The sequence below is a fragment of the Arachis stenosperma genome, chromosome 6, assembly GCF_014773155.1.
Source record: "Arachis stenosperma cultivar V10309 chromosome 6, arast.V10309.gnm1.PFL2, whole genome shotgun sequence".
Classification (NCBI taxonomy): Eukaryota; Viridiplantae; Streptophyta; class Magnoliopsida; order Fabales; family Fabaceae; genus Arachis; species Arachis stenosperma.
The window spans coordinates 66,188,563-66,214,494 of NC_080382.1; the positions used below are offsets into that span (position 1 = coordinate 66,188,563).

Genomic DNA, 25,932 nt, shown 5'->3' on the forward strand with positions numbered 1-25,932 from the left:
AAGAATAGCAAGGTGGATGGGTTGCTATAATTGATGAGCTCCTTCAAAAGGTTGTGCGGATGACTTGTTTGTTGCCCCATTTAAAAGCTTTTCCTTTCTCCTCCGTATTGGTGGCCAACCCAAAAGAAAGAAAGAAAGAAAATGAAGCCTATAACAAATATATCAAAGCAATTAGAACATAGGCGGGGGCTAATGCCAAATAAGAGTATGATTCCCTACTACATGTTAGCTAGGCATGTGAGTGAGAAAACAATGTAAGCTAGGGCATATCATTAAGCTCGATGCAAGAGTAAAGTTAAAGCATGAAGAGTGTATTGAGCATCAAGTTCAAATGAGAAGAAGTGGGTCATGAAAGACAATATGAGGTCATATCAATGCACAAAGACACAAGAGTCATTCAAGATGACACATTGATTTAAAAGTTTTATCACCCAACAATATCAAACGAGTCAAGAAGCATCAAAATAATGCAAGAAAGTCTCAACAATTGAGTAGGAAAGTTCAACACCATTATTAAAATGGCTTTTTTTTTTAAAAGACGAAAACATGCTACAAAAACTAAATGAAAATGGGAAGAGTAGAAGTATGCGAATGTGATTAACAAAAGAAAATGGAAGATGAGAGAAAAAAAAAACTCTTTTTTTTTTACCGACGCGTGTGCGTCATGCACGTTTACGCGTCAATGGGCAAATTGGTTGAAGGGCGCGTATGCGCCAGGTGCGCGCACGCGTGCGTCGAGTTAGGCCGGAGGCATAGTGTCGGCCCAAGTCTGGCACAACTCTCGGGTCTTTGGCTGGGGTAGAATTTTTGCATCCACGCGTACGCGTACAGTGCGCGTCCGCGTGGGTGGTCGAAAAATGCTCAGGTGCGCGTACGCGTCATGTGCGCGAACGCGTGGATGGTGTTCTGTTTTTCAAAAATTTTTGCTATGTTTTTGCACCAATCCAAGCATTCCAAACCTCCAAGCTACTACCAAAACACCCTAAAACCTTATTTAACATGCTAAAATACTAATTAAACTCAACCAACTAATCTAAACATGAAATTAAACTAGTTCTACCAATATGTACAAAGGAGAAAATGAAAGGATTTTACCATGGTGGGGTGTCTCCCACCTAGCACTTTTGTTTATTGTCCTTAAGTTGGACTTATGGGGAGCTCCTCATCAAGGTGGCTTGTGCTTGTACTCATCTTGGAACTCCCACCAATGCTTGGTTCTCCATTGTGCCCCAAGATTTTCTATGGGTTGAGCCAAGTGTTGATGGAGTTCTTCACAAGCTTGGGGCTCCCAATATTGATCCTCTTTTTCTAATCCGGGATCCCACACTTTATTTTCACACCCGTCTTGAAGTTGATCATAATTATTAGTCCATCCGGGTGGTAAGTAAGGTGAATTCTCTATATAGTGGCCAACAATCCTCTTAGACCCATCTATTTGAGCACTACTCCAACCTTTATATCTCATGTTTGATGCATCAACCATAATAAGCCTTGATTTGCAACGCCCACCACAAAACCTTTTCCGCTTACGTTTCATCCCACAAACTTCCCTAAGTTGGCCATCCGTTTCAAGCAAACCATATTCAAGTGGGATAATAAAGCTAATAGAAATGAATTTCACCCACTCAAATGAAGGTGTAGATGGCAACCTAGGCAAAGATGCTTCCAAAGATCTTGACAAAGCATAGCCAACCCTCGTTCTTCTATTTCTAGGGACTTCCACCTCTTCACAAGATCTCTTAATCTCAATCCTTTGTTTAACAATTTTATCTAAACCTTTTCCTTTACTCAAATCATAATAGGGAGGGTGAGAAAAATTTACCTCCTCAACGCTTTCAAATCCAACGGGAGAAGGTTCTTCATGCTCAAAGGATTCTTCACCACTAAGACTTGATGCTTGATCTTCATCACCAAGGAAACTCAATCCTTGCTCTATCTCATCCAAGTCTTCATATGGAGTATGCCTTGGAAGGTGTGCACTTTCCTCCCTAGCATCAATTTCAATCATCTTGGAGGAGTTTTCTTCAACTCTATGTTCCCATGGAAGCTCCGCATCTCCTAAGTCTTCTACCACTTCTTCCTTGTCTTCAACAATTAAAGCTTCCTCCAATTGTTCCAATATAAAGCAACTTCCCTCATTTCCCACCGGAGTTTCCAATCTCTCCTTCATGCTATGCTCTTCATTTGATTCTCCACATGTAGCCATGGGAGTTCCTTGAGTGTTCAAGCATTGGGAGGCTAATTGATTTGTTACCGCATCCAAGGCGGCCATGAAGTTTTGCACATCCCTTTTCATCTCTTCTTGCCCTTGAACAAGAACACCATGGGTTTCATCCATTAGAGATTGGGGTGGGTGGAAGGGTTCCTCATTTTGGGGAAGGGGTTCATAATAGGAAGCTGGTTCTTCTTGGTAGAGTTGTGGTGGTTCAATGTTTTCCATTCTTTCCACTTGTTGCACAACTGATGAGCGGATAATTTGTACCCTTTTTGGCATTGTTTTTAGTATGTTTTTAGTAGTTTTAGTTAAGTTCCTAGTATATTTTTATTAGTTTTTAGTTAAAATTCACTTTTCTGGACTTTACTATGAGTTTGTGTGTTTTTCTGTGATTTCAGGTATTTTCTGGCTGAAATTGAGGGACCTGAGCAAAAATCTGATCCAGAGACTGAAAAGGACTGCAGATGCTGTTGGATTCTGACCTCCCTGCACTCGAAATGGATTTTCTGGAGCTACAGAAGCCCAATTGGCGCGCTCTCAACGGCGTTGGAAATTAGACATCCTGGGCTTTCCAGCAATATATGATAGTCCATACTTTGCCCAAGATTTGATGGCCCAAACCGGCGTTCAAAGTCACCCTCAGAAATCCCAGCGTTAAACGCCGGAACTGGCACCTAAATGGGAGTTAAACGCCCAAACTGGCATAAAAGCTGGCGTTTAACTCCAAGAAGAGTCTCTACACGAAATTGCTTCATTGCTCAGCCCAAGCACACACCAAGTGGGCCCGGAAGTGGATTTTTATGTCATTTACTCATCTCTGTACACCCTAGGCTACTAGTTTCTTATAAATAGGACCTCTTACTATTGTATTTTCATCTTTGGATTAATTTTAGATCCTTTGATCATCTTTGGACATCTAGTTCTTAGATCATTGGGAGGCTGGCCATTCGGCCATGCCTAGACCTCGTTCTTATGTATTTTCAACGGTGGAGTTTCTACACACCATAGATTAAGGTGTGGAGCTCTGCTGTACCTCAAGTATTAATGCAATTACTATTGTTCTTCCATTCAATTCCGCTTGTTCTTTGTCCAAGATATCACTTGTTCTTCAACTTGATGAATGTGATGATCCGTGACACTCATCATCATTCTCACCTATGAACAAGGTGACTGACAACCACTTTTGTTCTACAAGCAATCAAGGCTCTAGTGAATATCTCTTGGATTCCTGATACACGATGCATGGTTGATCGCCTGACAACCGAGTGCTCGCCTGACAAATGAGCCAGCCATTCCGTGAGATCAGAGTCTTCGTGGTATAGGCAAGAACTGATGGCGGCATTCAAGAGAATCCGGAAGGTCTAACCTTGTCTGTGGTATTCTGAGTAGGATTCAATGATCGAATGACTGTGACGTGCTTCAAACTCCTAGCAGGCGGGGCGTTAGTGACAGACGCAAAAGAACCACTGGATTCTATTCCGGCCTGACCGAGAACCGACAGCTGATTAGCCATATGCTGTGACAGAGCATAGGAACATTTTCACTGAGAGGATGGGAGGTAGCCACTGACAACGGTGAAACCCTACATAAGCTTGCCATGGAAAGGAGTAAGAAGGATTGGATGAAGACAGTAGGAAAGCAGAGAGACGGAAGGGAAGGCATCTTCATACGCTTATCTGAAGTTCCTACCAATGAATTACATAAGTACCTCTATCTTTATCTTTATGCTTTATACGTTTATCACCTATACCCATTTGAGTCTGCCTGACTAAGATTTACAAGGTGACCATAGCTTACTTCATACCAACAATCTCCGTGGGATCGACCCTTACTCACGTAAGGTTTATTACTTGGACGACCCAGTGCACTTGCTGGTTAGTTGTGCGAAGTTGTGTAATGCCATGGGATTGAACACCAAGTTTTTGGGGTTCATAACCGGGGATTATGAGAGTTGTGAAAAGTAGTGATCACAATTTCGCGCACCAAGTTTTTGGTGCCGTTGCCGGGGATTGTTTTGTGTATGGACAACTGACGGTTCATCTTGTTGCTTAGATTAGGTATTTTTTTTCAGAGTTCTTAAGAATGAATTCTAGTGTTTCAAGGTGATGTTCTTATCATCACCAAAGCTGATTGATTCTCATCAATTTAGCTCTTGAATGCAATGTCCTGCTGAAGCTTGGCTAGCCATGTCTAATTCCTTTAGACTAAAGCTTTAGACTAACATTGCATGATTCCTGGAATTCTCATTAAGAATTTTGATACCTTTATTTTCTTTTTCACTTAATTTTCGAAAAAGCACAAAAAAATTTATAAAATCATAAAAACCAAAAATATTTTATGTTTCTTGTTTGAGTCTAGAGTCTCATCTTAAGTTTGGTGTCAATTGCATGCATTCATTCATGTGTCTTAAGGATCTTCAAGTAATTCTTGATTATTTCTTACTCTGATCTTTGAATTCTCTTGACTTGAGTGTTTTGTTGTTCTCCATATGCATTCTCATTTTGTCAGTGTCAGTAGTATACAAACTGCTAAGTTTGATGTCTTGCATGCATTGTTATTTGATTTTAGTTGCATTTTGATTATTAAAAAAATCCAAAAATATTTTTAATTTGTGTCTTCTCAAGTCAATAATACAGAGAATTAAAGATTCAGAACATACAGCAGAGGAATTGCACAGAAAAAGCTGGGCGTTCAAAACGCCCAGTGAAGAAGGACAGACTGGCGTTTAAACGCCAGCCAGGGTACCTGGTTGGGCGTTTAACGCCCAAAAGGGTATAGTTTTGGGCGTTAAACGCCAGAATGTGCACCATTCTGGGCGTTTAACGCCAGGATGGTACAAGGGGGAGGATTTTGTTTTCAAATCAATTTTTTTTTCAAGTTTTCAAAGTTTTTCAAAATCAAATCTTTTTCAAATCAATTTTTCAATCAAATCTTTTTCAAAATCAATTTCTTTCCTTTTTCAAAGATACTTGCTATCAATTAATGATTTGATTCAACATTTCAAGTATGTTGCCTTTTCTGTTGAGAAAGGTTTAATGTTTGAATCATATCTTTTCTTGATAGGCAAGTCATTAATTTTTAAAATCAAATCTTTTTAAAATTGTTTTCAAATCATATCTTTTCAATCACATAATTTTTAAAACCAATCATATCTTCTTAACCTCATCTTTTTCAAAATAGTTCTCAATCAAATCTTTTTTACTTCTAATTTCAAAATCTTTTTCAAAAATCACTTGATTTCTTTCCCACTCTTATTTTCGAAAACTAATTAATGTTTTTCAAAAGGTTTTCAAATTCTTTTACTTGATTTTCGAAAATTACCTTCCCTCCTCTCACATCCTTCTATTTATGGACTAACACTATTCCTTAATGCAAAATTCGAACTCCATCTTCTTTGATAAGTTCGAATTTTCTACCTCTGTCTTCTATTATTCTGTTCTTCTGACACCTCAAGGAATCTCTATACTGTGACATAGAGGATTCCATATTTTCTTGTTCTCTTCTCTTTCATATGAGCAGGAGCAGAGACAAAGGCATTCTTGTTGAAGCTGATCCTGAACCTGAAAGGACCTTGAAGCGAAAGCTAAGAGAAGCTAAGGCACAATTCTCTATAGAGGACCTAACAGAAATCTTCAAAGAAGAAGAAGACATGGCAGCCGAAAACAACAACAATGCAAACAATGCAAGGAAGGTGCTGGGTGACTTTACTGCACCTACTCCCGACTTCTATGGGAGAAGCATCTCTATCCCTGCCATTGGAGCAAACAACTTTGAGCTTAAGCCTCAATTAGTTTCTCTAATGCAACAGAATTGCAAGTTTCATGGACTTCCATTGGAAGATCCTCATCAGTTTTTAGCTGAATTCTTGCAAATCTGTGACACTGTCAAGACTAATGGGGTAGACCCTGAGGTCTACAGACTTATGCTATTCCCTTTTGCTGTAAAAGACAGAGCTAGGACATGGTTGGACTCACAACCTAAAGAAAGCCTGGACTCATGGGAAAAGCTAGTCAATGCCTTTTTGGCAAAGTTCTTTCCACCTCAAAAATTGAGTAAGCTTAGAGTGGAAGTCCAAACCTTCAGACAAAAGGATGGAGAATCCCTCTATGAAGCTTGGGAAAGATACAAACAATTGATCAGAAAATATCCTTCTGACATGCTTTCTGAATGGAGCATCATAGGTATTTTCTATGATGGTCTCTCTGAACTATCCAAGATGTCTTTGGATAGCTCTGCTGGAGGATCTCTTCATTTGAAGAAGACGCCTACAGAAGCTCAAGAGCTAATTGAAATGGTTGCAAATAACCAATTCATGTACACTTCTGAAAGGAATCCTGTGAACAATGGGACTAATCAGAAGAAAGGAGTTCTTGAGATTGACACTCTGAATGCCATATTGGCTCAGAATAAAATATTGACTCAACAAGTCAATTTGATTTCTCAAAGTCTGTCTGGAATGCAAAGTGCACCAAGCAGTACTAAGGATGCTTCATCTAAAGAAGAAGCCTATGATCCTGAGAACCCTTCAATGGAAGAGGTGAATTACCTAGGAGAACCCTATGGAAACACCTATAATTCTTCATGGAGAAATCACCCAAATTTCTCATGGAAGAATCAAGAAAGACCTCAACAAGGTTTTAACAACAATAATGGTGGAAGAAACAGGTTTAGCAATGGCAAGCCTTTTCCATCATCTTCTCAGCAACAGACAGAGAGTTCTAAGCAGAACACCTCTGACTTAGCAACCATGGTCTCTGATCTAATCAAAATCACTCAAAGTTTCATGACTGAAACAAGGTCCTCCATTAGGAATTTGGAGGCACAAGTGGGACAGCTGAGCAAGAAAGTTACTGAACTCCCTCCTAGTACCCTCCCAAGCAATACAGAAGAAAACCCAAAAGGAGAGTGCAAGGCCATCAATATGGCCGAATTTGGAGAGGAAGGAGAGGAAATGAACGCCACTGAGGAAGACTTCAATGGGCGTGCACTGACCTCCAATGAGTTCCCTAATGAGGAACCATGGGAATCTGAGGCTCAAAATGAGACCATAGAGATTCCATTGGACTTACTTCTGCCATTCATGAGCTCTGATGAGTATTCTTCCTCTGAAGAGGATGAGTATGTCACTGAAGAGCAAGTTGCTAAATACCTTGGAGCAATCATGAAGCTAAATGACAAGTTATTTGGAAATGAGACTTGGGAGAATGAACCTCCTTTGCTCACCAAAGAACTGGATGACTTGTCTAGGCAGAAATTACCTCAAAAGAGACAAGATCCTGGGAAGTTTTCAATACCTTGTACCATAGGCAACATGACCTTCAAGAAGGCTCTGTGTGACTTAGGGTCAAGTGTAAACCTCATGCCTCTCTCTGTAATGGAGAAGCTAGGGATCTTTGAGGTGCAAGCTGCAAGAATCTCATTAGAGATGGCAGACAACTCAAGAAAACAAGCTCATGGACTTGTAGAGGATGTTTTGGTGAAGATTGAAAACCATTACATCCCTGTGGATTTCATAATCCTAGAGACTGGAAAGTGCATGGATGAAACCATCATCCTTGGCAGACCCTTCCTGGCCACAGCAAAGGCTGTGATTGATGTTGATAGAGGAGAGTTGATCATTCAAGTGAATGAAGAATCCTTGGTGTTTAAGGCTCAAGGATATCCCTCTGTCATCATGGAGAGGAAGCATGAAGAGCTTCTCTCAAATCAGAGTCAAACAGAGCCCCCACAGTCAAACTCTAAGTTTGGTGTTGGGAGGCCACAACCAAACTCTAAGTTTGGTGTTGAACCCCCACATTCAAACTCTAAGTTTGGTGTTGGGAGGTTCCAACATTGCTCTGAGAAAATGTGAGGCTCCATGAGAGCCATCTGTCAAGCTACTGACATTAAAGAAGCGCTTGTTGGGAGGCAACCCAATGTTATATTTTATCTATTTTCTTTTGTTATTTTATGTTTTTTGTAGGTTGATGATCATGAGAAGTCACAAAATCAATTGAAAAAGCAAAAACAGAATGAAAAACAGGAAGAAAAACAGCACACCCTGGAGGAAGAACCCACTGGCGTTTAAACGCCAGTGAAGCTAGCAGTTGGGCGTTTAACGCCCAGTCTGGCACCATTCTGGGCGTTTAACGCCAGAAAGGGGTACCAGACTGGCGTTAAACACCAGAAAAGGGCAAGAACCTGGCGTTAAACGCCAGGAATGGGCACCAGCCCGGCGTTTAACGCCAGAAATGGCTCAAAACGTGATTTTGAATGCCATTTGGTGCAGGGATGACTTTTTCTTGACACCACAGGATCTGTGGACCCCACAGGATCCTTACCAACCCCACCACTCTCTCTCTCTTCTTCACCTCTTCACCACTCACATCCATCCTTCATAAAACCCCACCTACCTCACCATTCAAATTCAAACCACTTTCCAACCTAAACACCACTTCTCCCCCTCTTTGGCCGAACACAAAGCCATTCCCTTCTTCCTCATTTCTTCTTCTTCTACTCTCTTCTTTCTTCTTTTGCTCGAGGACGAGCAAACCTTTTAAGTTTGGTGTGGTAAAAGCATTGCTTTTTCGTTTTTCCATAACCATTTATGGCATCCAAGGCCGGAGAAACCTCTAGAAAGAGGAAAGGGAAGGCAAAAGCTTCTACCTCCGAGTCATGGGAGATGGAAAGATTCATCTCAAGGGTGCATCAAGACCACTTCTATGAAGTTGAGGCCTTGAAGAAGGTGATCCCCGAGGTCCCTTTTTCACTCAAAAAGGGAGAATATCCGGAGATCCGACATGAGATTCGAAGAAGAGGTTGGGAAGTTCTTACCAACCCCATTCAACAAGTCGGAATCTTGATGGTTCAAGAGTTCTATGCCAATGCATGGATCACCAAGAACCATGATCAAAATGGGAACCCGAATCCAAAGAATTACCTTACTATGGTTCGGGGGAAATACTTGGATTTTAGTCCGGAAAGTGTAAGGTTGGCATTCAATTTGCCCATGATGCAAGGAGATGAACATCCTTACACTAGAAGGGTCAACTTTGATCAAAGGTTGGACCAAGTCCTCACAGACATTTGTGAAGAGGGCGCTCAATGGAAGAGAGATTCAAGAGGCAAGCCGGTTCAATCGAGAAGGCATGACCTCAAACCCGTGGCTAGAGGATGGTTGGAGTTTATCCAACGCTCAATCATTCCCACTAGCAACCGGTCCGAAGTTACTCTAGACCGGGCCATCATGATTCATAGCATCATGATTGGAGAAGAAGTGGAAGTTCATGAGGTTATAGCCCAAGAACTCTATAAGGTGGCGGACAAGTCCTCTACCTTAGCAAGGTTAGCCTTTCCTCATCTCATTTGTCACCTCTGTTATTCAGTTGGAGTTGACATAGAGGGAGACATCCCCATTGATGAGGATAAGCCCATCACTAAGAAAAGGATGGAGCACACAAGAGACCCCACTCATCATGAGATCCCTGAGATGCCTCAAGGGATGCACTTTCCTCCACAAAACTATTGGGAGCAACTGAACACCTCCCTAGGAGAACTGAGTTCCAACATGGGACAACTAAGGGTGGAGCATCAAGAACACTCCATCATCCTCCATGAAATTAGAGAAGATCAAAGAATCATGAGAGAGGAGCAACAAAGACAAGGAAGAGACATTGAGGAGCTCAAGCACTCCATAGGATCTTCAAGAGGAAGAAAGAGCCGCCATCACTAAGGTGGACCCGTTCTTTAATCTCCTTGTTCTTTAATTCCTGTTTTTCGAAAATTTAGTGCTTATGTTTATCCATGTTTGTGTCTTATGATCATTAGTGTCTTAGTGTCTATGCCTTAAAGTTATGAATGTCCTATGAATCCATCACCTTTCTTAAATGAAAACTGTTTTTATTACAAAAGAACAAGAAGTACAGGATTTCGAATTCATCTTTAAAACTAGCTTAATTAGTTTGATGTGGTGACAATACTTTTTGTTTTCTGAATGTATGCTTGAACAGTGCATATGTCTTTTGAATTTGTTGTTCATGAATGTTAAAATTGTTGGCTCTTGAAAGAATGATGAAAAAGGAGACATGTTACTGAGGATCTGAAAAATCATAAAAATGATTCTTGAAGCAAGAAAAAGCAGTGAATACAAAAAAAAACGAAAAAAACGAAAAAAAAAAGAGGAGAAAGAGAAAAAGAAAGAAAAAGAAAGAAATAAAGTTGTGATCCAAGGCAAAAAGAGTGTGCTTAAGAACCCTGGACACCTCTAATTGGGGACTCTAGCAAAGCTGAGTCACAATCTGAAAAGGTTCACCCAATTATGTGTCTGTGGCATGTATGTATCCGGTGGTAATACTGGAAGACAGAGTGCTTTGGGCCACGGCCAAGACTCAATAAGTAGCTGTGTTCAAGAATCATCATACTTAACTAGGTGAATCAATAACATTATCTGGATTCTGAGTTCCTAAAGAAGCCAATCATTCTGAATTTCAAAGGATAAAGTGAGATGCCAAAACTGTTTGGAGGCAAAAAGCTACTAGTCCCGCTCATCTAATTTGGAGCTAAGTTTCATTGATAATTTGGAGTCTATAGTATATTCTCTTCTTTTTATCTTATTTGATTTTCAGTTGCTTGGGGACAAGCAACAATTTAAGTTTGGTGTTGTGATGAGCGGATAATTTGTACCCTTTTTGGCATTGTTTTTAGTATGTTTTTAGTAGTTTTAGTTAAGTTCCTAGTATATTTTTATTAGTTTTTAGTTAAAATTCACTTTTCTGGACTTTACTATGAGTTTGTGTGTTTTTCTGTGATTTCAGGTATTTTCTGGCTGAAATTGAGGGACCTGAGCAAAAATCTGATCCAGAGACTGAAAAGGACTGCAGATGCTGTTGGATTCTGACCTCCCTGCACTCGAAGTGGATTTTCTGGAGCTACAGAAGCCCAATTGGCGCGCTCTCAACGGCGTTGGAAAGTAGACATCCTGGGCTTTCCAGCAATATATGATAGTCCATACTTTGCCCAAGATTTGATGGCCCAAACCGGCGTTCAAAGTCACCCTCAGAAATCCCAGCATTAAACGCCGGAACTGGCACCTAAATGGGAGTTAAACGCCCAAACTGGCATAAAAGCTGGCGTTTAACTCCAAGAAGAGTCTCTACACGAAATTGCTTCATTGCTCAGCCCAAGCACACACCAAGTGGGCCCGGAAGTGGATTTTTATGTCATTTACTCATCTCTGTACACCCTAGGCTACTAGTTTCTTATAAATAGGACCTCTTACTATTGTATTTTCATCTTTGGATTAATTTTAGATCCTTTGATCATCTTTGGACATCTAGTTCTTAGATCATTGGGAGGCTGGCCATTCGGCCATGCCTAGACCTCGTTCTTATGTATTTTCAACGGTGGAGTTTCTACACACCATAGATTAAGGTGTGGAGCTCTGCTGTACCTCGAGTATTAATGCAATTACTATTGTTCTTCCATTCAATTCCGCTTGTTCTTTGTCCAAGATATCACTTGTTCTTCAACTTGATGAATGTGATGATCCGTGACACTCATCATCATTCTCACCTATGAACAAGGTGACTGACAACCACTTTTGTTCTACAAGCAATCAAGGCTCTAGTGAATATCTCTTGGATTCCTGATACACGATGCATGGTTGATCGCCTGACAACCGAGTGCTCGCCTGACAAACGAGCCAGCCATTCCGTGAGATCAGAGTCTTCGTGGTATAGGCAAGAACTGATGGCGGCATTCAAGAGAATCCGGAAGGTCTAACCTTGTCTGTGGTATTCTGAGTAGGATTCAATGATCGAATGACTGTGACGTGCTTCAAACTCCTAGCAGGCGGGGCGTTAGTGACAGACGCAAAAGAATCACTGGATTCTATTCCGGCCTGACCGAGAACCGACAGCTGATTAGCCATATGCTGTGACAGAGCATAGGAACATTTTCACTGAGAGGATGGGAGGTAGCCACTGACAACGGTGAAACCCTACATAAGCTTGCCATGGAAAGGAGTAAGAAGGATTGGATGAAGACAGTAGGAAAGCAGAGAGACGGAAGGGAAGGCATCTTCATACGCTTATCTGAAGTTCCTACCAATGAATTACATAAGTACCTCTATCTTTATCTTTATGCTTTATGCGTTTATCACCTATACCCATTTGAGTCTGCCTGACTAAGATTTACAAGGTGACCATAGCTTGCTTCATACCAACAATCTCCGTGGGATCGACCCTTACTCGCGTAAGGTTTATTACTTGGACGACCCAGTGCACTTGCTGGTTAGTTGTGCGAAGTTGTGTAATGCCATGGGATTGAACACCAAGTTTTTGGGGTTCATGACCGGGGATTATGAGAGTTGTGAAAAGTAGTGATCACAATTTCGCGCACCAACAACACACTCCATGGTTGCTTGAAATTGATCCAATGCTTCTTTGAGATGATCCCTTGACTCTTGTTCCTCTTGGATTATATGATTAGGATCATGTGGCTCTTGGATCAATGGATATGAGTATTCTTCCATGGGAGGTTGTGGTGGAAAGTAGTATTCATCTTGTGGTTGAAAATTTTCGTATATTGGAGGTGGTTCATCTTGGTGATAATATGGAGGGGGTGGCTCTTGAAAATGTTGATGTTGGGGTGGTGGTAGCTCTATGTGTGGTTCATATTGCTCATATGGTTGTTGGTAGGATGGATATGGATTAGGGTCATATGAAGGTGGTTGGTGAAAAGAGGCTTGTGAGTATGGTTGAGAGTTATGTTGAGGATATGGTTCATAGGCATATGGTGGTGGTTCTTGAAAGTCACAAGGTGATTCACCATAGCCATTGGATTGATATGCATCATAGAATGGCTCTTCTTCATAGTGCATTGGTGAAGGTTGTTGCCATGAAGATTGATCATATGCATATGGTTCCTCCCACCTTTGATTGTCCCATTCTTAATGCACATCTTCATTATAGTCCTCATTTCCTACAACATGTTGATAATCAAACTCATAGCCAAGGTGAGAATTCATGATAGCAAGAGGAAAATGAAAACAAAATCAAATAAGAAGCAAGAAAATTAAATCCTAAAACTAGTAAGAGCTAACAAAAGCAAACATATTCACACTATTCACATATATACAATAACCAATAACATAACACCATTGCAATTCCCCGGCAACGGCGCCATTTTGATGATTGAATTTTTGACGGTTTAGAATTCACAAATGAATTCTCGTTGCAAGTATAGTTTCTAAACCAATCACTAATCCTTTCATACAAAAAGATGTTTGTCACTAAAACAAACCCCTAAATTTATAAACTGAAGTATTGGACCTCGGGTCGTTCTCCCTAGGAATTACAATAAAGTGTCTTGTTATTGGTTGTGAGTTATTTTGGGGTTTTGATAAGAAGCATGAAAGATAAATGACAAGAAAGTAAACTAAGGCCTAAAAAGGTCTTGGCAAGGATTGGTGGTCAAGGATCTCTATCCTAATCACTAACCACAATATGAGAATTGGCAAGGATTAATCTCACTAAATCATCCTCTAACTAATAGTAAAGGAAAGTCAAATGAGCTATATCAATCATAGTCCATAAGTCCTAACTCTCCACTAATTCAATTAGTGAGAACTAGAGTCAATGGCTCCCAATCATCAATCACTTGGACATTAGTAACTCAAGAGGTCCTAAGTTACCTTTCCAAGCCAATAGTATAAAATTCTACTCTAAAATCCAACCAAGCATTTCATCAAACACTTGGAAGGCATAAAAGAAAAGCATAGTAAAATTGCAAGAAAAGTAAATCTACACTACTCAATTGCAAGGAATTAAACAACAACAAATCAAATGAACACAATTATTATGAATTACCTCTAATTGAATTGAAAGAGAATAGGAGGAACAAAAAGTAGATCTACAACAAAGCATAAGAACAACATAAAAGAAATTACAACAAAAGAATGGAAGAAGAATGTAACAACAAAGAATTGAAAGGTAGAAGTAGAAGAAAGCAAAGATTAAAACCTAGATCTAAGAACTAATCCTAATCCTAATCCTAATTCTAGAGAGAAGTGAGAGCTTCTCTCTCTAGAAACTACTTCTAAAACTAAACTATGACTAATGGTTAAAATTTTTTTGATTCCTCTTCAATCCTTGGCTTAAATAGCATCAGAAATGAGTTGGATTGGGCCCACAAGGCTTCTAAAATCGCTGGCCACGTTTTGCTTTAAGTGGACCAGGTGGCAGCAACGGCGCGTGCGCATACTATGCGCGTGCGCGCCACCATACGTGTGGCAACTATGACAAATCTTATATCATTTCGAAGCCCCGGATGTTAGCTTTCTAACCCAACTGGAACCGCATCATTTGGACCTCTGTAGCTCAAGTTATGGTCGTTTAAGTGCGAAGAGGTCGGCTTGACAGCTTTCCGGTTCTTTCATTTCTTCATGAGTTCTCCAACTTTTCATGCTTCTTTCTTCATTCCTTTGATCCAATCTTTGCCTCCTAAACCTTAAATCACTTAACAAACATATCAAGGCATCTAATGGAATCAAGGAGAATTAGATTTAGCTATTTTAAGACCTAAAAAGCATGTTTTCACTCTTAAGCACAATTAAGGGAGAAGTTATAAAACCATGCTATTTCATTGAATAAATGTGGGTAAAAGGTGATAAAATCTCCAAAAATCAATACATGATAAACCCTACAAATGGGGTTTATCAATCCCGTAGACCCAAGGCATCAAATACATTGCGGAACATGATGTTAGAATCAGCTCCCATGTCTACCAAGATTCGTTTCACTAGGCCAGTACCCACCCTGGCTGTGATCACCATCGGAGGATTCTCCATCACATCGTCAAACCATTGATCTTTGGGGCTGAACGATATCGACGGTACCCTTCGAGAGGGTGGCGTGGAGCCAGAGGACATAGCTAAGACCTTTGTGTCTTTCTTGCTAGCCGATTTCAATCTGGGGGGAACGTCTCTTCCGATCACCACGTTCACAACAGTGAGGCCGTGTTCTTTATCCTCCTCGGGCTCTCGCCTTTGTCTCACGGCGTGGCTTTTATCCTCACTCAATCGGTCATTTTCCCGCCTCCTCGGTTCCCTTATAAGGTAGGAGAAATCGGCCAACTTCTCCTCCCGAATTGCCTGCTCCTGGGCGTCCTTCAGGTCGAAACAATCTTGGATCTTGTGCCCATAGCCTTTGTGGTAATCGCAGTAGAGGCTTTTGTTTCCTCCCATCATGTCCTTCAGTTGTCGGGGCCACGACAGGATGCCTTTGTCGGTGATCTGCTGATAAACTTCAACAATTGGGGTTGTAAGGGGGGTATAGTTGGTAAACTTTCCTACCCGGGAGAACTGCTTAAAGGTCTTGATCGAAACTCCGTCTTTGGAGTGCTCCTTCAGCCTTTCCCCGCTACCATGCTGTCGAGGTTGGCTGTAGGCGGGCTACCGCTTGTCGGCCGCCACAACCTGGCTGACTTCTTCATCATTGATATACTCCCTTGCCACGTTTTGGATTTCTTGCATCGTCCACACGGACTTGGTGGCAAGATGCTTCCTGAAATCCTCATTTAGCAACCCGGTCATCAAACATAAACTGGCCACCGAGTCGATTAGACTATCGATCTTCAAGCACTCGTCATTGAACCTGTCCAGGTATTTCCTGGTCGACTCTCTGGCTCTTTGTGTTATCCCGAGAAGGTTGATCGGGTGTTTCGCTTTCGCAATGCGGGTAGTAAATTGGGCTAGGAAGGCTCGGGTGATGTCCCCGAAGGTCGTTATAGAGCCTTGAGGGAGGCCGTTGAACCAACGTATCACCAGGCCTGCTAGGGTGACCGGGAAAGCGCGGCATCTGACTTCGTCATCGACCCCTTCCAAGTTCATCCTGTCCTCGAAGGCCGTCAGATGTTCTTAGGGATCTTGGGTCCCATCATACCTCATGTCGGTCGGCTTATCGAAGTGCTTCGGAAGCCGGACCTCGAGGATCGAGTGGTGGAAAAGGGTTGCCCCCATGACCACCAGTTGTCGGCTTCCCCTCGCTCTCTCTCGGCTGTCTTCTCTGCGTGATCGTCTTTTCCTCGGTCCTTCTTTGGAGTCTTCCCCACGCGATCAGGTGTATATCACGGGATCTCACCGTCTTCTCAGTGCTTCTCTACTTTCTTCTTGGCTCTCTGGTTCCGATGGAGGGCTCGGAGTGCGCCTGGAATGACTTCTTCGGGGGCTTGTTTCCCTCCTTTGAAAAGATCGGGAATGCTCTTGACTGGGAGTTGGTTGGCGGTGCTCTCTGCTGGCCACTTCTCGCTCCAGGTTTTGCACTCTGTGGCGCAGCTCCTGGATCATTCTAGTGCTATCACTACCGGTTCCTCAAAAGGATCGCCTCTCGAGCTGCCGCGGGGGGATCTGGTGCACTCGTGATGGGGCCCCTGAGGTTGCTCCACCTTCTTCCCCGCGTGGATTGCCTACATCGTCGCCCACTACAGGACCCAAAAGAAAGTTCATGTTGGCGTTCCCACAGACGGCGCCAATGTTCGGTAACTCGAAGTACCAGACGGGTCGGGATGGTCCTTTACAGGTTGGTGGGGATGATCCTGAATCTGGGTCGGATGTCTGGCCGGACGATCTCCCGAGCTCTTCGTGTGTTAAGGGGGGATGCCACCTGCAAAGACACTCCGACGCTCAAGTCAGTTGGTGTGCAAATGGTATGTGAGTGAGAGATATGATGATGTACCTTGGGGGAGGGGTAGGATCCTCCCCTTATATACCCTGTCAGTATGGCGAACCCCACAGAGGGAGGTCTCCTTCTAGGAAATTTCCTTCCTCACAGCTGTTAGGCAACTGGCGACAGGGGCGCGTGTCTGGGCCGCAAACCGGGTAACGGTAGCTGACCCGACCGTTCAGGTTGGGTCATCCTTGAGTCGGGTCGGTAAATAGGCCAGCTGGGCTGGGCCGTGACAGATCACTATTATGCATGTTTCCTAACTTTTTTCCACAGCTTGCGAGAAATCAAAAGCAACTGTATCCTTCACCAGAAAATAGTTGTTAGCTTATTTAGGTGTGGGAATTATTTTTTCAAAAAAAAAATTTTTATACATAAATATATTATACATAAAAAAATAAGGCGATCAAAAAAGAGACAAAAGTAGCTATAAGTAAAACAAGAAAAAGAGCACATGAGAGTCTCTACTAGTATTTAGACACGAAGAAAGGAGAAAAAGGTACATATAGAATCACAAAGAGCCGTGAAAGAAGAACAAGAGACTTAGATCAGGTTAAGTACATAAAGGATAAAGACGGAGAGGTTTTAGCTCAAGAAGAGAAGATCAATGAAAAGTAGAAGAGCTACTTCTACTAGTTATTTAATGAAAGACAGAAGTCTCTTCCGAACCTTAGTCAGTTATACACAAGGGAAGAAGATTAAAACTTTTACTACTATCGAAGGGTTCGAGACTTCGAGATAAAAAAGACTCTAAAGTATATGAAAAATGGCAGGATAGTAGGACTCGATAATATTCTAATTGAAGTTTGAAAGGGTCTTGGAGAGAAAGACACTAGTTGGTTAACCAAGTTTTTTAATGAGATTTTAAGGTTAAAGATACCAGATGAGCGGAGAAAGAGCACCTTGGTACCTATGTACAAGAATAAGAGAGATATACAAAGTTGCAGAAACTATAAAGGGATCAAGCTCATGAGCCATTTCATGAGAAAAGGTGATAGAACGAAGGCTGAGACAAGAGACACAAGTAACAAAGAACCAATTTGGTTTTATGTCAAGCAGATCCACTACTAAAGCAATATATCTGTTAAGAATGATTATGGAGATGTGTCATAGTAATAAAAGGGATCTACATATGGTGTTTATTAATTTGGAAAAAGTGTACGATAGGGTGCCAAGGAAAGTCTTATGGAAGGTTTTGGAAAGGAAGAGAGTAAGGATCGCATATATTCGTGCAATTATAGACTTGTATGATGGGCTACAACTAGTGTGAAGACTCAACGTGGTGTGACAGAGAAATTTTTTATTGGTATAGAATTACAGTAGGGATCATCCTTAAGTCCATACATTTTCACATTATTCTTGGAAGTACTCACAGAGCATATTCAATAGCCTATGCCATAGTGCATGCTTTTTGCCGATAATATCGTCCTTATGGGAGAGTCAAGGAAAGACCTAAATAAGATGTTGGATTTATGGAGAGAAGCTCTAGAAGTGTATGGTCTACGCATAAGTCGTAGCAAGACGGAATATATGGAATGTAAGTTCGGCCGCCGAAGGAAAAACCTAATACAGAGATAAAGATTGGAGAAAATATCCTACAAAAAGTTAAAAATTTTAAATATCTTAGGTGCATCATATAGGATAATAGAGAGATTGAACATGATGTAAATCATAGAATCCAAGCAGGTTGGTCAAAATGGCGGAGTGCGTCTGATTTCATATGTCCCAAAAAATGCCTTTAAAACTTAAAGGTAAATTATATCACACTGTTTAGACCGACTATACTTTATGGTACAGAGTGTTGGGCAGCTAAAGGGGAGCACGAACATAAGTTAAGTGTGACAGAGATGAAGATGTTGAGATGGATGAGTGGTCATACGCAATTGGATAGAATAAGGAACGAAGATATAAGAGAGAGAGTTGGAGTAGCACCTATTGTGGAAAAGATGGTAGAATCGCATCTCAGGTGGTTTGGACATGTGAAAAGAAGACCGACAGAACACTCATTCAGGATGGTGGATGATATGGAAGTTGGATAAGGGGTAAAAAATAGAGAAAGACCTAGAAAGACCATTCACAAGGTGGTCGAATAAGATTTACATGTAAATGATCTCTTTATAAATATGATGTATAATAGAGTTGAATGATGTTATTTGATTCATATAGCCAATCTCCACTTAATGGAATAAGAGTTTATTATTACTGTTGTTATTATAAATATATTATTTTATTATATATAATTATATTATAATTAAATCTCGATTGAATTTTTAAACTTTTAAATTTTTAGCTCTATTGATTCAATATTAAGAATTCACCAACATATATAAATCTAAAAGAGTATAAGAAATAAAAACAACCATAATAAATTTGAAAAAAAATTCAAGAAAATTTCATTATATTGAAGAAGTTAAACTAAGAATAAGAGATTTATGTAAAGTAATCTTTACACAAGTTACGATATCTAAGATGATTGAATAATATTTAGTTGAGTGGTGTGGATTAAAAATGTTTGTGGGCAAAATCCCCACAAATTCATGGGTGAATCCAAACCTATAGGCATCTCTAATAGTGCTTGTTTTGGATGTTACAAAAAAATGGATATTACCAACTAAAATTTAAATAATAATAATAATAATAATATTGAAAAAAAATCCACTATGGAAAATTGGAAATCTTAATCAAGAAGAAACGTTCATATTTTTTTGTTTTTCGTATAAAACTAGTTTTTAATAGTTCGTTCCCACTTTCCACTTACTCTATCCTAATAAATTCCAAGAAGGCAACAGCACTAGCAAAGATAGTGATTGTGAGCTTTCTCACTTTCTTCCTTTTGGTACACCCGTGACCATGAATTTCTTAAGAGAATAAAAAGTATTTATTTAAGCTGGTTTGGTTGGCAGGTGGGGAGGAGAAACGAAAACCTCCAAAACGAAAATAGAAAAATATCTTGCGTTCATTAAGATTGAGTTAACTTTATCTATATAAATACCCGTGAACCGATGTGCGTGTTTTACATTTCTTTCTACCTTTACCCAATTAATGCTGCAATCCTCAACACTGCACAATCACATATTTACAGGATGCATTGGTCATAGATGCACCCCAACCCCATTATCAAATATCGATTAATTAATTAATTTCCAATAACATCCGCTAAAAGACACAGTTGCGGGAATTCAAGGTAGTAGGTCAAAAATTGGTGTACGAAGTTAACGTTTGGACTATGCAGTTAGTGATTGAAAGCCTGCACAACCCTGTTTAAAGCGCCCAACTAGTGGTGCCTTTAATCTGCAAAACAGCTAATATAAAGCTTAGCAAACAAATCAATCATATCGGGGGAAAAAATATAAAATTAACTTATATTTACAACTCTATCAACAATTATATCCAATAATTATAACTAAACTCATTTATATTATAACTCTATTGTCAATTATATCCAATAATTATAATTTTATTAAAGATAAGAAAAACATAAAAAATTATCTATAAATATTCAAAATACGAATACAACTACTCATAAAAATATATAAGAAATTTTGTATTCACAAAAAATAAATTTTATATGACAAAAATACTAAAAAATTATTAAAAAATCTCAAAATATTCTCATCATCATTCCCACCACCACCATCAACCCTCCTCTCTCGATAAACCACATAAACTACATTTCGATATTATGGTTATTGGATACTTTATGAAAGATGGGAAGGAAAGATATAATAGTTATTGGATATAGTTGATAAATAATCCTATCATTGCTCTAAAATAAAATGACGGGACAGTCTCAAGTGATGGGCTTGCAGTAGTGGAGAAAGAAACGGTGGTAAACGCACATGCGAAAGCAAGGCCCAATTGTCTTACACTACTACACATACAGGATACAGCTGCTACAATTTCCCCACTCATCACTCACTCATTTTCTCTCTCCTCCTCCTGCTTTTTGTCTCCAATGCAATAATTCAAGAGAAGCAGACAACCACCCACCGCTTCCCCTTTTCACACCACAATCACACTCACATAAAAGACCTGCTTCTCCCTCTTATTTCTATTCCATTGCTACTTTACTCATCAAAACACAGGAAAATGGGCACGCCTCGTAAAGCTTCTCTTGCAGTGTTCTTACTTCTCTTTGTTGCTCTCTGCCATGGGGCAACTTCGGCGAACAAGAAGACCACCTACATAGTCCACGTGGCGAAATCTCAGATGCCGGAGAGCTTTGAGCACCACGCTGAGTGGTACGCTTCCTCTCTCAAATCCGTTTCTGAATCGGCGGAAATGCTTTACACCTACGAGAACGCCATCCATGGGTACTCCACCAGGTTAACGGAGGAGGAAGCTCGTTTGTTAGAGGCACAGGACGGTGTCCTCGCCGTGCTTCCGGAGACAAAGTACGAACTCCACACCACGAGGACTCCGTTGTTCCTGGGCCTTGACAAGAGCTCGGATCTTTTACCGGCGTCGGATTCCTCCAGTGACGTCATCGTCGGAGTTCTCGACACCGGTGTTTGGCCAGAGAGCAAGAGCTTTGACGACACTGGGCTCGGACCCGTTCCCAGTACGTGGAAAGGCACGTGCGAAACTGGAACCAACTTCACTGCTTCTAACTGCAACAGAAAACTCATAGGAGCGAGATTCTTCGCCAAAGGCTACGAAGCCATGTTAGGTCCAATCGATGTGACTAAAGAGTCTAAGTCCCCTCGCGACGACGACGGCCACGGGACCCACACCGCCAGCACCGCCGCGGGATCTGTTGTAACTGGTGCCAGCCTCTTTGGCTACGCACAGGGGACGGCGCGTGGGATGGCCACGCGAGCTAGAATCGCGGCATACAAAGTGTGCTGGATCGGAGGGTGTTTCAGCTCTGATATTCTCGCCGCCATTGATAGGGCCATTCTGGATCACGTTGACGTTCTTTCTATGTCCCTTGGTGGTGGAAGCTCTGATTATTACAGAGACAGTGTTGCAATTGGATCCTTCGCTGCAATGGAGAAAGGGATTCTAATTTCTTGTTCTGCTGGAAACGCTGGTCCCAGTCCTTCGAGTCTTTCCAATGTGGCACCATGGATCACTACCGTGGGCGCGGGTACACTTGATCGTGATTTTCCGGCGTACGTTAGCCTCGGTAACGGGCTCAACTTCTCTGGTGTTTCCTTGTATCGAGGTAACGCTTTACCTGATTCTCCGTTACCGTTTGTTTACGCTGGCAATGCAAGCAACGCGACGAATGGAAACTTGTGCATGGTGGGAACACTATCGCCGGAGAAAGTTGCCGGGAAAATCGTGTTGTGTGAAAGAGGAGTTAGCGCTAGGGTTCAGAAAGGTGCTGTGGTGAAGGCTGCTGGAGGATTGGGAATGGTGCTGGCTAACACCGCTGCCAACGGCGAAGAGCTTGTGGCTGACGCGCACCTACTTCCGGCGACGGCGGTAGGTGAGAAAGCCGGAGACGCCGTCAAGAAGTATCTCTTTACTGACGCTAAACCAACCGTGAAGATCGATTTTGAAGGGACTAAGGTAGGGATCCAGCCGTCGCCGGTGGTGGCGGCGTTCAGTTCCCGTGGCCCCAATGGTTTAACGCAACAGATCTTGAAGCCTGATCTGATCGCACCGGGTGTCAACATCTTAGCGGGTTGGTCCAGGGCGGTGGGTCCCACAGGCTTAGCCGTTGATAACAGGCGCGTGGACTTCAACATCATCTCCGGCACTTCAATGTCGTGCCCTCACGTGAGTGGCTTAGCTGCGCTGGTCAAATCGGCTCATCCAGAATGGAGCCCAGCTGCGGTTCGGTCGGCTCTCATGACAACGGCATACACGGCTTACAAGAACGGCCAAAAATTACAAGACAGCGCCACCGGAAAGCCATCTACTCCGTTCGATCACGGATCTGGACACGTGGACCCCGTGGCTGCCCTTAATCCTGGACTCGTCTATGATCTAACCCCTGAAGACTACCTAGGCTTCTTATGTGCTTTGAACTACACCGAAGGTGAGATCCAAAGCGTTGCGAGAAGAAATTTCAAGTGCGACGCGGGAAAGGCTTACAGTGTGACCGATCTCAATTATCCTTCGTTTGGTGTGGTGTTTGAATCATCAACGGGTGCGGTGAAGCACACGAGGACCCTCACTAACGTGGGACCCGCAGCAACGTTCAAGGCTTCCGTGACGTCGGATTCCCCATTGGTGAAGGTATCGATTGTGCCGCAGGTGTTGAGCTTCAAAGAGGGGGAGAAAAAGTGGTATACAGTAACGTTCACTTCATCTGGTGCGTCCCCACATGGTAATGCCTTTGGACGGTTAGAATGGACGGATGGGAAGACTGTGGTTGGAAGCCCAATCTCAATTAGTTGGTTTTAAGTTGTTAGGAAAAAAATAAAAAGAAAAAAGGTCAAAAAACGAAGGTCTAATGTTGATCAAAGGTTCATCACTCACTCGAAGAGGGGTGTCTTGATTGGCTAGTGGTTAATTTTATGATTTTATAAATATAATATATTAATATTTTTATTTATTTGAATCTAGTGAATGAAAAAAGAAAAGAAAAGCAGCTTTAAATTAATTTGTAGGTGGGACCTATGTTTTTATAGTTTGGGTCGTTGTGTTTGTTGCCTGGGGGAAATGGCAAATTGGCTAGGGTGGAGAAATTTGTCTGGGTTGTTGATTAGTACAAGTACACCGTTATAATCATTAAAGAACATGTGACCACACTACGCTGGCATTGAGTCCCATTCTACTGTTGGCAACATAATTTAGAAGTCTTGCTTTTCCTTTCCTATTTTGCCTGGAAGTGATTTTAATTATTTTACATTCACGCTAGTTGTATCAATCTGTTGACTAGCCTTCAAAATTTTATACTGATATCTTTTATAAGTCTACAACCAATCACCCATATTGACCAAATAATGGTGTAATGAAAGTGTTGCATGTATTGAGATCATTGTAATATATGAAGCAGGGACATCATGTTGATAATTTGATGTGTAGTGTAAGCGTGATACATTTTATCTAGTGTAAGCGTGATACATTTCGGACACCATATTAATTCGATATTTGTTACATGTACTTTTTATATTTAATTGTATTTTAATTAAAAATAAAAAATATTTTTTGAAATGGGTTTAGATACATTTAAATATTATTATATATTGGCGGAAATGAATTTTAAAATATAATATATTGGATAATTTATTAAAATAAGATAATTAGAGTTTATATTTACGCAAATACAACAATTTTAAATTTATTATATATATGTCCTATTACAACTTTATATAAACCGTATAAATCCTATTACTCTTTACAAATACACATAAACGGTAGAATTCCTACCATGGTTTATGAAGAGCTACGACCCTATATATATATATATGTTTTGTCGATTTTTAGCAAATCGATGGTGGTTCGATTTTAATGGTTTGGAAGCGAAATTTACTCCTCTTTGCAGGTATCAATCTTTCTAAAAGTGCATCAAAATGTCTTCTATTAGATAAGTTTTGGGAATAAAAATAAATTAAACTTTGTAAATTGAAGAAGAAATAAAAAAAGACATAAAATTTTCAAAAGGGAAATTGTTTACAAATAAAAAATAATTTGCATTGAAATTAAAAAGAAAACAATAAAATGACTTTAATTGAATCAAAGGACTTTGACATGAGAAATTAAAATGCTGAAGGATAAATTGAACAATGAAAATAAAGAACACTTGGAAAGTAAATTTACTTGAAATGTTAAATTTAGAGAAAAGTAAATTGAAAGAATGAAAAGATGGAAGAAACCCTACAAAAAAGTTATTCGATTGCAGACTCGGGAATTCACTGGAATGTGAGTATGCTTGAGTGTTTTTCTAAGTAAAAGTTCCAACCCTTATTCCCTAATGCTTCCTAGTATTTATAATCTATCTTACATAATTGACGATGAATTATAAGATTACAACCTTAAATGTAATTCCTCTTGGTAACCGTTCCCGCCGCTTGATTATAGACGTTTCCCATGATTTCCTCGTGTGATAGAAGCCTCTAACTGTTTCGTTACCATAACTATTCGACTCGCCTATCGAATGTCTTACTCAATTACTTATTTCGAATATCTTAGTCGATTAGACCTATCCAATTAATAAGTCAATCGAAATCCAATCTGCGCCAATCACTTTTAACTCTACGCTTACGCGTACATCTTTTCGAGAAATTGTCTCTCACTTATTTCGAATCAACTTACTTTTATCGAAAATATTTTTCGATCAACAATATACTAAGTGAAGTCAATTGTTTAGAAGAGTGTCATTTTTACAATGGCTAGTGGGAAGAAGAGTTTTCTAGTGCTAGTGCATTGCTTTGAAAAAATTCATAAAAGCAAAAGAGAGGTGTGAAGTTCACTGACAAAAAATCTTTGAGTGTATTTATCTGTTCATCGAATAATGTTGAATTTAAAGAACTAAACTATGATTAAGATGATGACTAAATATTATTGGGTTATTATCCAATTGGTTGTGTGATTTGTTTTGTTTAATGTACAGGAATTAATTTAACTGAAACCGGTCAACACACACGCAAGCCCAATATCAAGTTCAGCTTGAACGAATCTTGATCCATTAAGTTGTTGAACCATATAAAAGAAAAGCAAGAAATGTTTCTAAAATCAAACCTAAGCTCAAATGGTGGTCCACACCCAAATTCATTCACTCCACTTAGTTACTAACTAAGTAATTCAATTTCATTTAATTTGAAGCACACTACATCTCAGCCACCGAACCAAATTCTCTCTTTTCTTTCACATCAAACTACGTCAATTCTGAAACAAAAGAAAGAAAAAGGAAGCTCTGAGCTAGAGATAATTGAAGAACATAAAAGGAGATTTCCAACTTCAAGCAAGAAGAGGTCAAAGGACTATAGCAAAAAGGCAAAGATCACATCCAAGGACAAATCACAAAAATGAGATTTCGCATTCGTCGTTGAATCTTGTTGAAGAAATTCTCTATGTTACAAGTACCAATTTGGAACAAAATAAAGAAAATAAACATGATGG

At 40.5% G+C, this 25,932-nt stretch overlaps 2 protein-coding genes and 1 non-coding gene across 3 annotated transcripts; 1 reads left to right on the forward strand and 2 right to left on the reverse strand.

Moving 5' to 3' along the window:
* Positions 1–6,269: 6,269 nt before the first annotated feature.
* On the reverse strand, positions 6,270–6,377 carry LOC130938653 (small nucleolar RNA R71). The gene has a single exon (XR_009069811.1). It is a non-coding gene; the product is annotated as a small nucleolar RNA R71 (small nucleolar RNA).
* Positions 6,378–15,644: 9,267 nt separating this feature from the next.
* On the reverse strand, positions 15,645–16,082 carry LOC130934145 (uncharacterized). The gene has a single exon (XM_057863732.1). It carries the CDS (start codon positions 16,080–16,082, stop codon positions 15,645–15,647), a length of 438 nt encoding a protein of 145 aa, XP_057719715.1.
* Positions 16,083–20,683: 4,601 nt separating this feature from the next.
* On the forward strand, positions 20,684–23,639 carry LOC130935080 (subtilisin-like protease SBT1.7). Its single transcript, XM_057864642.1, has one exon. The coding sequence runs from the start codon at positions 21,004–21,006 to the stop codon at positions 23,269–23,271; it is 2,268 nt and encodes a 755-aa protein (XP_057720625.1). The 5' UTR covers positions 20,684–21,003; the 3' UTR covers positions 23,272–23,639.
* Positions 23,640–25,932: the final 2,293 nt, after the last annotated feature.

Coding starts and splice junctions, on each gene's coding strand:
- LOC130935080 (XM_057864642.1), top strand. CDS start 21,004: ATGGGCACGCCTCGTAAAGCTTCTCTTGCAGTGTTCTTACTTCTCTTT.
- LOC130934145 (XM_057863732.1), bottom strand. CDS start 16,082: ATGAACTTGGAAGGGGTCGATGACGAAGTCAGATGCCGCGCTTTCCCG.